The sequence below is a fragment of the Phaenicophaeus curvirostris genome, chromosome 3, assembly GCF_032191515.1.
Source record: "Phaenicophaeus curvirostris isolate KB17595 chromosome 3, BPBGC_Pcur_1.0, whole genome shotgun sequence".
NCBI classification, from domain to species: Eukaryota; Metazoa; Chordata; class Aves; order Cuculiformes; family Cuculidae; genus Phaenicophaeus; species Phaenicophaeus curvirostris.
In genome coordinates, this window is record NC_091394.1 from 54,681,122 (window position 1) to 54,695,672 (window position 14,551).

General features: G+C 44.1%; 1 protein-coding gene across 5 annotated transcripts in view; it reads right to left on the reverse strand.

Moving 5' to 3' along the window:
- NOL4 (nucleolar protein 4) overlaps positions 1–13,056 on the reverse strand; it is a 189,269-nt gene extending 176,213 nt beyond the window's left edge. The window contains exon 1 of one of the 5 annotated variants that reach the window (XM_069854043.1): positions 12,490–13,056. In XM_069854043.1, coding sequence (XP_069710144.1) covers positions 12,490–12,699 — 210 coding nt within the window. In that variant the 5' untranslated portion in view covers positions 12,700–13,056. Of the gene's footprint in view, positions 1–11,651; positions 11,720–12,432 lie in introns of those variants that run through there. The other 4 variants (XM_069854044.1, XM_069854042.1, XM_069854046.1 and 1 more) reach the window with 4 other exon arrangements.
- Between the last annotated feature and the right edge of the window lie 1,495 nt (positions 13,057–14,551).

Below are 14,551 nucleotides of genomic sequence, written 5' to 3' on the forward strand. Positions count from 1 at the left end.
GACTTAAACATACAGAGAGTTTAAAGGACTAAGATCAGGTTCTTTCTGCAGCTTGGTTTTTCCCTCCCTAAACAATCAGAATATGGGGATTTCTACAATGGGAAGCTAGCTGTCTGTACAGTGCATTGTGATGACTGCAGCTCTGCCACTGCAGAAGATTATAACCAAAGAGGTGGGAGCAGTACGCTCCTAGTATTATTTTACAGCTGAATTTGTCCTTGCTGTAATAAAACCTTTCTAGATATTCCCGCACATTTTATAAACATGTCTATACTGGAATACACTGTGGCAAAACCAGATAGCAGTTACAGGTATATTATTCTTTACAAATAAGAGAACTTTTTCTGAATGTATCCTATCGAGAACTCTGTTATTGCCACCCTGTAAACTGACACGAACTGGTCGGGGTATTGAGTACGCATGGCAGATACTTTGTGGGTGGACTCCTCACCTGGGCACTGGTCATTATACAGCCTGAGCATCACCCAAGGACTGCATTATGTCTTCAAAATAGGGGCATAATCTGTCCCAAAAAATGATTCTCGGACCTTCTGCTGGTCCCATCCCAGGAAGGGACTTCATCCAGCACAAATTAGGATGACAGAACTGGTCCTTCAAAGTCTCACAGGTTTCACGAGCTTGACTCGCTGCAACTTCCTACAGCTAGTTTTTCATCTCTTTTGTAGATCTGTTAGTTTACTTTTTGTATCTATTAGACAAGTTAACAAATCAGTTTAAAATATGTCCACAGAACCATCTATATTGTACTTTATTTCCTTGAAATTACAGCAAGAATTGTAATGCAAATTAGTGAATTTTTTTCAAGTCTGTATATGTGAAAATTTTCCTGACTTTACATTTATTAAGAATTAAATTTTAAAAAATCTGGTAATTACCAATGATAAGTAGCAGAAAAGACATAGTTCATTAGACTTCTATTAATTAAATTGTTCTACTTATTATTAAGATTAATAAAATTTGACCCGCTTTCACCTATTTAAGAATGCTTTTTTTCCTACTCAGATTTTGAAAACAGTCCCTTTCATTCAGGTTGAAAAGGTAGGGGTTCAATCAGGAACACAGGTAAAACAATCTTTTCAGTTCCACAGTCTCCTCAAAGTCCTATGTATCTTGCCAAAATTGGGCTGATTTGAATAATATTAGCATTTGCTACGCAAAAAGGCAGTTTAAAAGGGAATAAAGTAGTTTTATTTTAACCAGCTTTATTTGCCACTAGACCTAGGTTTATTTATATTGTTTTGGTTCATGTTTAACTCACTGGAAGCTCACCATATGCCCAATTCAGCTCTCAGTTGCACCAAAACAATGATAACCAGGCCTTTTGCACTGGTAAAAAGCCAAGGATTTGTGAAGGTTTTCTAAAAAAGCGAGGTCGAAGTCCAGTGAGTTTGCGATATATGTCCTTTTGAGAAGTTCTGGGGTTTGCTGCTGCATCCATACAGAACTTATTATCCCATCTTCTTGCTGGATAAGCCCAAATTGAAATGAAAACCAGGTAAATACATGTGGTCTGTCTGAACTAGAGGTTTTAGACAGATGCCTGGAATTGGATTATAAGCACTTATTAAAAGAAAGATGAGCTGTTTGCTTGCTACAAATGAAATATGGCAACGATGGCCATTGGGCTTTGCTGAACTCGCAGAATATAAAAAGATAAAGGTTATCACAAGAGATCATAAAAAAAAAATATGACTATGTCTAGCTTAAGGGAGAAAAGAACAAGTTACATTCTTTCCTGTTTTCCACTGCTGTTTCTCGAGAAATGTAATGGGACAAGTCATCGAATTAAATATATGCTACCTTTGCTGGTCAGATTGGACAAAAGCTAAGTCTTCCAGAAATTGTCATTATTTCAGTGAACTAATTTCCTCTCCTATTTGCAATTAATTCTCTAATAATCCTGCTCTATTTTTCTTTTCTTCTCACCACAGCAAGAGATTGGTAATAGTTGCAACAAGCACCAAAAAAAAAAAATTACAATCCTTGCACAAGTAGACAAAAATATGGAGGTGAAAACAGCACATTTCTTGTCATTGCTAGAGGAGTAAATTGGAGAACAGAAGTGGTTCATCACAACCTTCCCATGTAAATCACCGTAATCTCATACACCGTTCCACAGAGCTCAGAATCATAATGGTATCCTTCCTTCCTCCAGACTAGTAATCTCACTACAGCAATGAGCCACAGAAAGTGCTACAGTCAAACTGACCAACAATCCATCTAGCCCCAGTCTCCAAAACATGTTTCAGAGTCTGCAAAACATGTTTCAGAAGTCAGTAATTAAACAAAACAAATCTCTAAACAAAATATGGTGCATCCAGGTGCATGGTTCAATAATGACCAAATTATTTTCCTCTGCTAGCTTTAGCCAACCTAAGAATGCATACCTAAAACTTTATAATCTATTTATGAAACAAGAGCATGAAACTAAGACCACCAGCAAACCTAAAATTCAGTACAGAGGGGAAGGGAAGATGCTGGGATTTCACCATGCTCCACAAGTCTTTCCCTGCATTGACTGTATGGGCTGGAACGTGAATAAGCCTGACAGATGCTTTATGGGAAAGTACCTGGGGAGATGCTGCAAGAAAACAGGTAACAGCAAGGCAGGTAAGTGCTATCACCAATGCCCATGCTCCCAGGGGCATAGAGCAGGAAGGGCAGGAATTTGACCTTGTCCTCACTTATGCTCCAGCCAGCAAAGCTGGACTGATGTAAAGAGCATACTACATCCTTAGGAGAGCCACAGAGCTATCATTCTCTTGTAAAATCCTTGGCAGAAATTTTGGCTGAATCAATCAGAGTTTCTCTAGGGGCTGCAATGCAGACTTTACATTCCCAACACTACAAGTTATAAAACAATGGCCTAGCTTTGAATTTACCTTTTGAGATGGTTGTCAAACATATCTTAGAAGATGGAATATGATTAAAACGGGTGGCTGCTCAGTATTCTCTCTCTGCTGTTCACCAGTATTTACACCACATCATTTCTCCCAGCTTCTTTCTACCTCTTTATATGTCTGTTTTCTACTGTGCATTTTCTCTTAACATTCATCTTTCTGGGTGATAGAACCATTAAAATCTATTTTTCATTTAAGTACCCCCTTCTCTTTAATTAGCTCAGTTACCTTCCCTGGACCTTTCATCTGTCGTGACCTTTTAGAGAGGAGGTAAATACTCTAAGCATGTTATTAAAGGAAAGGACATAGCATTTAATTAATGAGAAGGATAAGTTTTCAATATTATTCTCTATACTTTTCCAAATGATGATTGTTATTACCCCCGCTATCCTTATTGAAGATACACTTATTGATTTGTTTGAAATTATTCCTAGATGTTTCCCTTGAGATGTTATACTAATTCTATACATTTTAAACATGATGGAAAAGCTTGAATTATTCCTTTCCTTTCAAAAAGCTAATGTCACAATGGCATAAAATGTAAATTATCTGGCAATGGTCTGCAGGAATTCTGCCTGCCATGATTTCTCCTTTTTTCTTTTGTTATGATATTGTTATGATATTTCTATTTTCCCTCCCAATTCTTCCTTGAGTTGCTTAACCTGATTAATTTGCATTTCCATCCAGTATTGAAACTCCCCAGGGGAGTGGTCATGGAGCCAGGCCTAACAGTATTCAAGAAGCATTTGGAAAATGCATTCAGACACATGGTGTGAATTTGGGGGTTGTCCTATGCAGGGACAGGACCATTCTTCAGTTTCATCACCTGAAAAATGTAAGGCCAGGATGGGTATTTCCTCATCGCCCACAACAGAGAAAATACATGTTGAAAAACAAAATCTGTGGAACCTTTTTATACGCCTTGATCTTTCCTGTCTGCTGAAACCTTTGGCCGTACTTCAGCTGTTCTCTTTATGTATTTTAATAATGGTTTGCTTGTTACTTATCTTCTATCAGCTTGGGGAAGTGAGCATTAGTCCATTCAAGAGCTTGATTTCCCACATGCCAATACAATGCCGCTTTACCTGACAAACAGGTCACAATTTAGCAGCAGCTACTTCAGTTCTGGATCTTCCTTTAATTTCTACAGTCCACCTAGCAGTATTGGTAGTGGTATGGGTGAGTAAAGGGGCAACAAAGAAAGAATTCAGAAGATGTACTCATTTAAAATTGTACAGTGAGTTAGAGTCATAAATTGTTCAAATGCAAGTGATCTCATCCCCTAATTTTTTTAAAATACAAGCAAAACGTTATCGTATCCATCTCTTGTTGTATTAAAAACTTTGGGGTAACAAAATTTACAAAGCTTCCAGATACACACATCTTAGCAGCAATATAATATATATAACCTCTCATTTCCCGGAGGAGCTTAATTACAGGCCCTCCAGTGAAAAAGGTTGAATGCATTTCATCCTAGGCTCAAGTAGGTCATTTAATAAAACTTGTCCTACCAAGTCTATACAGAATATTTATTTCTGAAAAAGTCTTTCCTTGAGGTTAACTGTAACACAGATCAGATTTATTAACTAAAACGTTCACTATAGATAGCCCCTTAAGATGAAGAGAACCCACATATACAACTAAATCGTTCAACCCCTACGATTCAATTTCAACAACTAGCTTTAATCCCTGCAGATGCACATAGTAACTGTCAGGCTTTGCAGCTTGCAGTGTTATCGAATAAGCAGTTAGAAACCTGTACAACTACCTGTGATAAAGCTGACCATCGCTAAGAAAACCCCTTTGCATACAGAAGAATGCTCAACACCGTGACTTGCAGCAAGTCTTTCTTGCTACAGCAATGCCTGTCTGGATATTTAAGGTTTATAAAACATTTAAAAATACCTCACTAGTGGAAATGCAAGGTTTTGAGGCTCATCTATTTAAATAGAACAAAAAGCCAATTTAAGAAAGCACTTTCAGTACTCCTGCAGGACAATGCAAACAACTGTCATGCACCAGCTAACTTCTCCTGAGTTTTGTAAAGTCAGAGAGGCTTCAGGTAGGTTTAAAATAGCATCTACAAGATAATAACATCTTTTACATCCTACAAAGCTCTACTTATTTTGGAGGCTGTGTTGATCAGGATCAACCTACTCAATAAGGAATATAAGATTCCGGTGATGCTCTGCAGAGTTTGGTGGGATCCTCCTGGACAGTGTTTCCTGACACACTGTCTCATAATCTTTCTCCATATCTGCCTCATTGATGCCTCTCATCAACATTTGCCCTGCCTGTTTTGTTCCTCTCTTACCAGCAATCTCTCAGCAGGTGTATCCTGCATATTTGGAAAGACCAGGACCTAAATAGATTCCTTCAGACCAAACCCAACAGCTGCTGGTTGCATCCTCTCAACAACAGACCTCATGGTTCAACGTCAGCCACTTTTAATTTATTTCTGTAGCATAAAATGAAATTTGAATCATTAACTCCCACATTCATCTAGCAAAAACACTAGCCCTTGTGCCCCAAAGGCCTGGGTTCATGGTAAACCCTCTCTACTGAAGAGTTTTTGTGTGCATAGTCTCTCCAGATTGTGTCTCCTTTCATAGAATCATAGAATGGTTTGAGTTGAAAGGGACCTTCAAGATCACCTAGTTCCAATCCCCCTGCCATGGGCAGGGACACCTCCCACTAGATCAGGTCGCTCAAAGCATCATCCAACCCGGCCTTGAACATCTCCAGAGATAGGGCATCCACGACTTCTCTGAGCAACCTGTTCCAGTGACTCAACACCCACACAGTAAAACATTTCTTCTTCATATCTCATCTAAATCTACCTTCTTTCAGCTTAAAACCATTCCCCCTCGTAGTATCACTGCATTCCCTGATAAAGAGCCCCTCCCCAGCCTTCCTGTAGGCCCCCTTTAAGTACTGGCAGGCTGCTATAAGGTCTCCCTGGAGCCTTCTCTTCTCCAGGCTGAACAATTCCAGCTCTCTCAGCCTGTGCTCCAGCCCTCTCTTTATCTTTCTGGCCCTCCTCTGGACTCACTTTAACAGATCTGTGTCCTTCCTGTGCTGACGACTCCAGAGCTGACCACAATACTCTAGGTGAGGTCTCGCAAGAGCAAAGTAGAGGGGCAGAATCGCCCTTTTGAGAAACTCCAAAGGAACCTCTGTTGCTTTTGGTTGCCATGGTGTACAGAGCTCTTTTTTGGTGATCCTTCTACCCCCCTTTGTGGATGCTGGTACCCAAAGACAGGTAGGCATGACGTGGGCGTGCTTTAAGTACTGGAAGGCTGCTGTAAGGTCCTCCTGAAGCCTTCTCTTTTATAGGCTGAACAACCCCAATTGTCTCAGACTCCTGATCATCATTGTGGCCCTCCTCTGGATTCTCTCTAACAGATCCCTGTCCTTCCTGTGCTGAGGACTCCAGAACTGGACAGTACTCCAGGTAGGGTCTCACAAGAGCAGAATAAAGGGGCAGAATCATCTCCCTCAACCTGCTGGTTACATTTCTTTTAATGCAGCCCAGGATACAGTTGATGTTCTGGGCTGCAAGCACACATTGAGTGTTGAGCAAGAGCAATGGTGATCATCTCAAAAGTTAGGAAAAGAAACTATCTCTGTAAAAAGATCAGAAAAAGTCCCATTATGCTGCATTGAAGTATATCAGCCTATCGGCATATAGCAGTAACCTGCTAGCAAATGCCTGTGTACTTCTCACTGATCACATAGCTGTGCAGCCACAGAAACAACACTCAGTACCTTTGACGAAAATCAGAGCTGAAATGTCTGAGCAGGAGTCCCTACCATGCTGCATCATGATGGAATACAGCACAGCTTCACTCACAAGAGGCTGAGGGTAAGGCATTGGAGAACCAAGTTCACTCTCACCTCAGTATTCTCAGCAAAGCTTCCCAGCAGCACAAAAATGAAAGGGGGAGGTTTTATGTTGGATCACTGGAAAGATTCAGGCTTTCAAGCTACAAGCCCAGCCTTTACTACTGAATCTGTCATCCTGTTTCTCACTATATGTGAGTATATATGGGATGGATTTATCAGTAGTAAATTTTATTATGGTATTGCTACACCTATTTAATGTTTCTGAAGTAATGATAACATTTTCTAGTTTTACAGAGGACCACTTTTAAATGTGCCCTTTTAAAAAATTTGTTCTTTTTGGCTCAGGTTCCTTTGGAAAATTCTAGCTCAACATTGTTACCAAGAATCTCAAGATCCTCCTCTCCTTTTGCCTGTCTCTCACACATGCGCGTAGAGATGGCATTTTACATATGGCCACCTTAACATTTTTTAATTTCAGGACAAGAGTTATCTTCTGTATTCATGAATGTTTTGTTGAATGCCTGCATTAAGACTTGCCAACTAAACCAGTTTTGTTCCATCTGCTGTGACCATTTTCCAGCATCATCTCTCTGATTCACCAGCATCCCTCCTCACGGAGTCCACCAGGAGGTCTGCAAACAGCAGGGCAGAGGTTGCCAGTGATGGGAGGAGACGAAGCTCTGCAGACCTGAACAGGGGTTAAGGAAAATGTGGTGGGCAGCTAAGACAGATGGATACGGCAGGGCTCGAATACCACCTCTGAGCCTCGAAGGTGCATTTGAAGGGTCTGTAAACTACCACAGAATTGTACCTTGAGATGAATTATAGTTCACCCTCATCATCACCTTTCTGTGGTACTTAATGCCATTATGTGTTGGCAGTTCAGCAGGCTACAGAACTACCAATATACATTTGACAAACTCTTTAATTCATTTTTTATACTGGCGGCTACAAAAATGGGGAGAAATGCAGTGAGGCAAAGTTGCGTATTTTCAGATTGCTATAAAATGCCCCAAAATACTGAGCAATTTAAAACACAAGATAATTTAAAGCACCATATTTTGACATATAAGCTATATGTACCGGGATGTTTCTTCTGTTGTTCATAAAATAATTTATATAAAAATCAAATTAACCATAAATGCATATGTCCATCTACTGTTCTTCATCACTAACAGAACAAGAGGTGGGCTGGGATATAGCCTGTTCCATAGAAATGACTGGCCTATAATTTTAAGCCCTAAATCCTGTAATCAGATTCAGTAGTACAGCCCTGCACCTGCAGAAAGCCTCACTGGTCTGCTAGCGGCAATCCAAGAACTACTGGATCCTCATAGAGGAGCTAAAGATTTAACTAAACTGAACAAATTTTGGTTTCTGAATGGAAGTTCCTTCTATGCCTATAGCTGGACAATATAAGAGAAGACAGGAAAATTCATACATTAGGCTTGTCATTTCACTAAAGTCAGGGGAGTCATTCCAAATTAATAATGACATGAAAGCAATGTGAACTTGGCCTTTGAGGTTATATTCTATTAATTTGCTAATACCGTGTAAATTCTATATTTGAGACATATCCTGCAGTTCTCTTGTAAAAGAAAGTTCTACTCACAATCCACTGATACAGCCTGGGCCATTATTTTATAACTTATTTTTAAATCAAGACCGATTTTAAGAGCCACATTTGTGTCTACAGACAACATCAAGCAAGAGAAAGAAAAGTGGTGGAAAGAAATTGGTTTTCAAGTTGCCAATCAATAAAGAGTTCCAGTTAAAGAACTATGCAAAAAATACATACAAAAAAAAACCCCATACAAATCATGTATATCATTGGAAAAGATATTATACTAGAAATATTAGTTCCACTCATCCTTATGGATTGTGAGCACCAACCATTAAAAGTCAATACTGTCAGCCATTTGACATATTTTTTGGCCTGACAAGTTTTTACAGTGCATCTAGGTTAGGCATAATTTCACTGCTTTTATAAAGTACAAGACTTTAGGATGATAATCGCAGCAATCTGAAAAGCCGCAGAAGCGAGATATTCTCTGGGCTGCATATAGGAATACCTTACTGTGTGTTGTCCCACTCTGGACCTAAAATGGCTGGTTTGCAGGGGCTGTTGTTGCTTGGTGACCAAAAGTGCATCTCCTAGGCCACAGAGGGATGTGAACATTCAGAAATTGATTTGTTCCTGTTGCTCTTGAGGAGACCGTACCCATAAAACAGATTAAACCAGCACATAATGATTTATGCATTCTCCTTGCTGGCATGCTTAAACTAGACATTGAAGACAGGCCTGTGATTTTGAGCTACTTACCAACCAGGCAAGGGAAAAATAGAATAATGCCTCATGCGCTACTGCCCACAGAATATGAAAGTAGACCAAGCCTCAGCTACTGCGAGACTACAAGACACCCCTGCTTCAATTAAGTCTGTGTTGTACATCTATCCTGTTCCAGTGCAACCTCCCAGTTGCTATCAGGCTCTCTTTCTTTCATTAGAATCAAGTAGTTAATTAGCCCCAGCCTGTCCTCTCTCCTTCTCTCTTTCCCTTTAACGCAGCAGTAATGATGTCTAATTACCAGCAGCAGTGGATTACAGCACCATCAGGAGCAAATCTCTCTGGCTGACAGCAAAGCTGAGTAGCAAATCTTAAAGCTTCAAGGAGAGAATAATTCCTAATGAAGTATTTGAATATTTGCTTATTTTTGACCAGCTTCTGACTATAGGGTCCAACTTGCAATTTCATCCGCCCTGTTACTGCAAAGAGAGTGCTCATGCTGCCAGCAGTGATTAATTTTAAATTGAAATTACTTTTACCTATGGTGAGATCAAGTGATGGACAAGAAGAGGGGGAAGATGAGGGAGAGATTCACAGTTTGGGTATCTGGTATTTTTTGTGGCTTTCTCTGTGGACTGGATGAGCTGAATAGTATGGGATAACAACAAGAGAGAGAGAGAAAACAACAGTGGGCACATTTCTAAACGGTCAGAAATTAAGAAACTCTTAAATAATTAGCAAAAAGAAATGAAATAATGGGCTTTTAAGGCCTTCTCCCTGTAACTTATCTTTCCTTTCTGGTTGAACTCCTAGGCTTCCTGAAGTCAACAGGAGCTTTGCCACTGGCCTTCTCCAGGCCAGGGGCTGCATCCCTGTTCTGTCAAATAGGTGATTTCAGAGCCCAGCAGGTGCTGCCGCTGCCCTAGCAATGGCTCATACAAGCCCTTGCCACCCTGCAGGTCTACTTAAATACTCCTCTGCCTTTTGTGATGAGATAGTGACACCAGATTCATAGGTTTAAGAGGGGGCCAACGTTTGTTTCTCAGAGCTGACTGTTGTATAAAGACGCTAAATATCGCTTTTTCTCATTTATGTCAGACAGCAGATTTATATTGGCCAGCAGAAGGAAATCTTACCTACGTGCAGGACCTATTCTGGAAGGGTTTCCGTGTCATTGTTCAAGTAATGCACAGATATTCAGGAATTGCTTACAGATAACATCATACTAACTTGCCTTTCTTGATTTTATTAGCAGACATCCTTATTTTATTGGGATGTCAGTTTGGTTGCTTACGCTAAAGATAGTTACTTCTATATGAATAAAAATACATATATAAGGACAAACAGAGACATTCACAGTTGAGGGTATGACTCCCCCAAATGAACAAAGGTAAGGCTAGCAAGTTTAAAAAAAAAAAAAAGCTTGATCTCTGAAGTAAAAAAAAAAAAAGAGAGAGAGAGAGAAATTTTGATTATCTGGTCTGAAAATAAAATTGAGGAGGGAATGCAAGGTCGGACTCCAGGCTTTCATGGCCTAGCAAACGTGAGAGAACACAAGATAAGCTGATCATCATCGCTGAATCTTGTGTTTCAGAGCCCAGAACAGCACTTAATTTTTAAATCCCATCATGTCAAAATTAAGGTTAGCCTTTTTATTTAGTAGCGTAGTCAATGTCATTCTAAAAAATACTTAATTTGCTTACGGTTTTGAACTTGAAGTGAAAAGGATACCTTTAGAGGTGAACGATCTTGCCTGCTGGCTCCCCAAAATTATTATTCCAGTAAGCAGAAGAGATATTAAAAAACACCGACCTCATTGGAAACTTCTGCTTTAGACTACGTTTTCATTATAAATTGTACCTACAGTACCCTCTGGGGTCAGAGATTAGCAATCGGTCATCTAGCGGCAGAAGAGAAATCTCCCAAATAAATAACCTGTATAGCCTGAACCTATAGGCAGACCTAGAACACTCCAGTGAATAAAAAACATAGAGAAGGGAACAAGCTCTATGCAGGGCTGCTCTTTAACTTTCAATCTTCATATTCATAAATTCCTTAAAATTAATTCCCCAACCTCTGCCTCCCTGCAGCCACGGTGGTGGTGATGACAAGGGGGCAAATACGAGGCGGCCCCCGGGAATGCCCAGGTTTATGACTTCAGCGAGGCAGAGGGAGGCAGATTTCCCCAGCAGCCTACGTCACAACCCAACCCAGAATACTTTCCAAGAAGCCCCTTTTGCTGCGCCACCCAGGAACCTTCCCGTTAGGTCAGAATCATAGAATAGTTTGGGTTGGAAGGGACCTTAAAGATCATCCAGTTCCAACCCCCCTGCCATGGGCAGAATAAGCTTTCAATCCAAAAAATAATAATAAGAAGAAATAAAAATAATTAATTTTTTTTAAAAAAGAAGGGGGGGGAATGTTTCTCCTCCAAGCCAAATGCCCAGGCAGGAATATTTTCAATTGCCGGGTTTCCTTTCCCAGCTCCCCCTCCCCTCTCACCCCACGCACAGACAAAAGAAGCTTAGCTTGCGTGACCCAGACCAGGAGAAGTAAGAATAATGATGCACGAAGAGAGTTCAATAGGCAAAACGTACTTGCGGCCAACAGTCCCCATCTTCTCAAATAGGAAAAATCTGTCGCTCCTGCCACCACCAAGCACCAGAGCTCCCCCGCTACTGCCGGGGGGGCTGCCGCGCTGCCCCAGCCCATCAAATGGAGTTCCCAGCCTTATGGCTGCGAGGCTGGTGCATCCCCAGAAAGAACCAAGCGCACCGTTTCCCTCGGTCATGCGGAACCCTCTCTCTCCCTCTCTCTCTCTCTCCCCCTTTGTTGAGCATCCTCTCCTCCCCGCCGCCGTTCCCACCGCAGCCGGCCCGCACCGTAATAATAATAATAATAAATACATCTTAAAAGCGGGAGAGGGGGAGGGAGACAACCGATATCCCGAGGAAATCCACACACATAAGAGAGAGAGAGAGAGATGCCGGCCCGTGTCCGGGCTGGCCGGGCGCCAGGCGAGGCTCCCCCGGAGCGGGACCGAGCGGTGCCCGGGCAGCGGCACAAAGGCCGGGACAAAGCCCGCCCGGCCCCGCGCTGGAGACACGGGGAGATGCGGGGGTGGGGGACACACAGGGACGAGGAGGAGAACGACACGGCCCCGGCAGGGCGTGTTGTGCGCACGATCGCTTTAAATGGAAAGGACCCACAAAGAGCTCGGCGGTGTATAATGTGACAGGCAAACGCGACATGGTGATGATGACTCGGGGGAAGAGGGAGGAAGGAGCCAACTGTGGCTGCGGCTCCCCCGGTGCCTCTCGCCCCCGGAGCGGGGCTGCGGCGGCCGACATAGAACAAGGAAGACAATTCTCTACTAACCGTGGTTTTGACTGGCACGTACAGCACTTGCTTCCCTCCTCCAGCACCACCACTGACCTCGTCCGAGTTGCCGAGCTGGAAGCCTTTAGATTTGACCCAGAATTTGAATTTGGCGTTATCCGTGGAGCTCGACTCGGAGCCGTTCAGGAGCTGGACGATCCGGTCGTATTTTTTACGGGTCACCGTCTTGGTTTTTCCTGAGTCCCCGTAAGTCCTGAGACACCAGTCTTGAAACTGGCGGTACATGTCCCGGTCGCCGCTCTCCATAATCCCCTAGTACCCGCACGCACACATGCACACGCGCTCGCACACACCCGCACACGGACACACAGACACACGGACACACGGACACACGCTCCCGGGTGCGGGGCCGGGGGCCGCCCCGCCGCACTTTGCACCTGTTCACCCGGCGCTCATGAAAAATGCATCCAGCTCCCAGCCCGAGCGAAGGAGGTCCCGCTGCAGGCAGATCCCAGCGGCTCTGGTGGGATTTTTTTTTTTTTTTTTTTGTTGTGGTGGTGGTTCGGGCGGGTTCGGGGGGCGGGAGGGGGATGGATGAGGGGGGCAGCGATCAATTCAATAGTGTGGCAATGTTCTCCTTCATTTTTTTTTTTTTGGTTTTTTTGTTTGGTTTTTTTTTTCACAGGAGGCAAAACGGGTCTGGTAGAGGCTCCTCTTATCCTTCCACTGTACGTGATCAGTCTCCTTTAATAATTGTGCAAGGCAGGACTATCCCGCTGGCTCCAGCAGCGTCTTACCCGGCGAGGGTTCGGGTGGATAAATAATTAAAATCCTATCCCTCGGCTTAGCGAAGAGAAAAGAAAAACATCGACTCGGATCCTTCTTCTTTTCCATACATCAGCTGCACCCGGATTCACTCTAGATGGTGCAGGTGACGGTGGGGGGAAAAAAGGAAAGGAAAGAGGGGAAAAAAGGCTCCCCCTCCTTCGACCCGGCTGCCTGCTCCGGAGGCTTCTCTGTCTCTGTCCTGGCGGGCTGCGCCTCTTCCCGAAGCCGCCTCTCCGCGCAGGATGGAGGAGGCACTGAAGGGCAAACGGGTCTCCCTGCTCCCCCTTTATTCCAAGGCTGGGCGGCTCTGCTTTAGGTATCCCCGCTCCGGGCATGAAGGTACTGGAGAGAAAGAAAGTTCTTACCTGCGATTTTCTAAGCCTAATACATCCGATCCGCGGTTTAAGGACATTTTTTTTAATTATAAGGGGAAAAAAAAACCCGGTCTGTGAGCATTTCAGTTCCTCATATTCGGTCCCATTGAATTTTCAGATGCCCTTTTAGGATTTTTCCTCTATTTTTTTTTTTTTACTTGGCAATCCCAGCAGATGGAGCGAAAAGAAAAAAAAAAAGGAACACCAAACCAGATTCTATAGGAGACAGGCTCGGATATTGGACCAGAGGAGAGAGAGATCAGCCCCAGGAGGATGTTGGTGAAGGGAAGGAGGCGGCTCTCGGCTGCTCTGCCCGTGTAACGATGGTGCTCACACATGTAGGACTCCTCGGGTGCGGGGTATCCTTTGCTCTCTGGGCTAAACTGGCTACAACGCATTCAAGTAAGTTTGCGTGCGGATGCTGAGCAAACCCCTCCCCCCCAAATAAAAAGGGGGAAAAGGAAGGAAAAAAAAAAAATTGGCAATCTTGATTTTTGTCCCCCTCCCGGTGTCAGTTTCAGCTCACGCCGGAGATCTCCGCGCCGTCCCCGGCGCCTCCCGCCGCGCCGCTTCTCCTCGCCGGGTCTCCGCGGCCGCGCCCGCCCGCGCCGCCTCCGCCGTGCGCGGCTCCGCGCTCCCACGCTCCGGGGCGCCGCGCTCTGCGCTGCGGTGGCCGCGGCGCGCTCCGGGCCGGGCCCCGGCGCCTTCTCCGCGATACGCACACCCCCGCACCCCCCCCCACCCCAACCCGGCCCTCCGCCCCGACACCGCCGCCACCCCCCCACCCCCCCACCCCCCCTCCGCCCCGCGAGCCCTGATTGGCCGCCGGGACAAAAGTTTCTGTGGCGACGGCGGCGGCGGCGGCGCGGTGACGGGCAGCGCTGTCCCATGTCGGGATGGCGCGCGGGGCGCCCCCGCCTCCGCGGGCGCGGACCCCGCCGCGGGCTGCGGGGGGG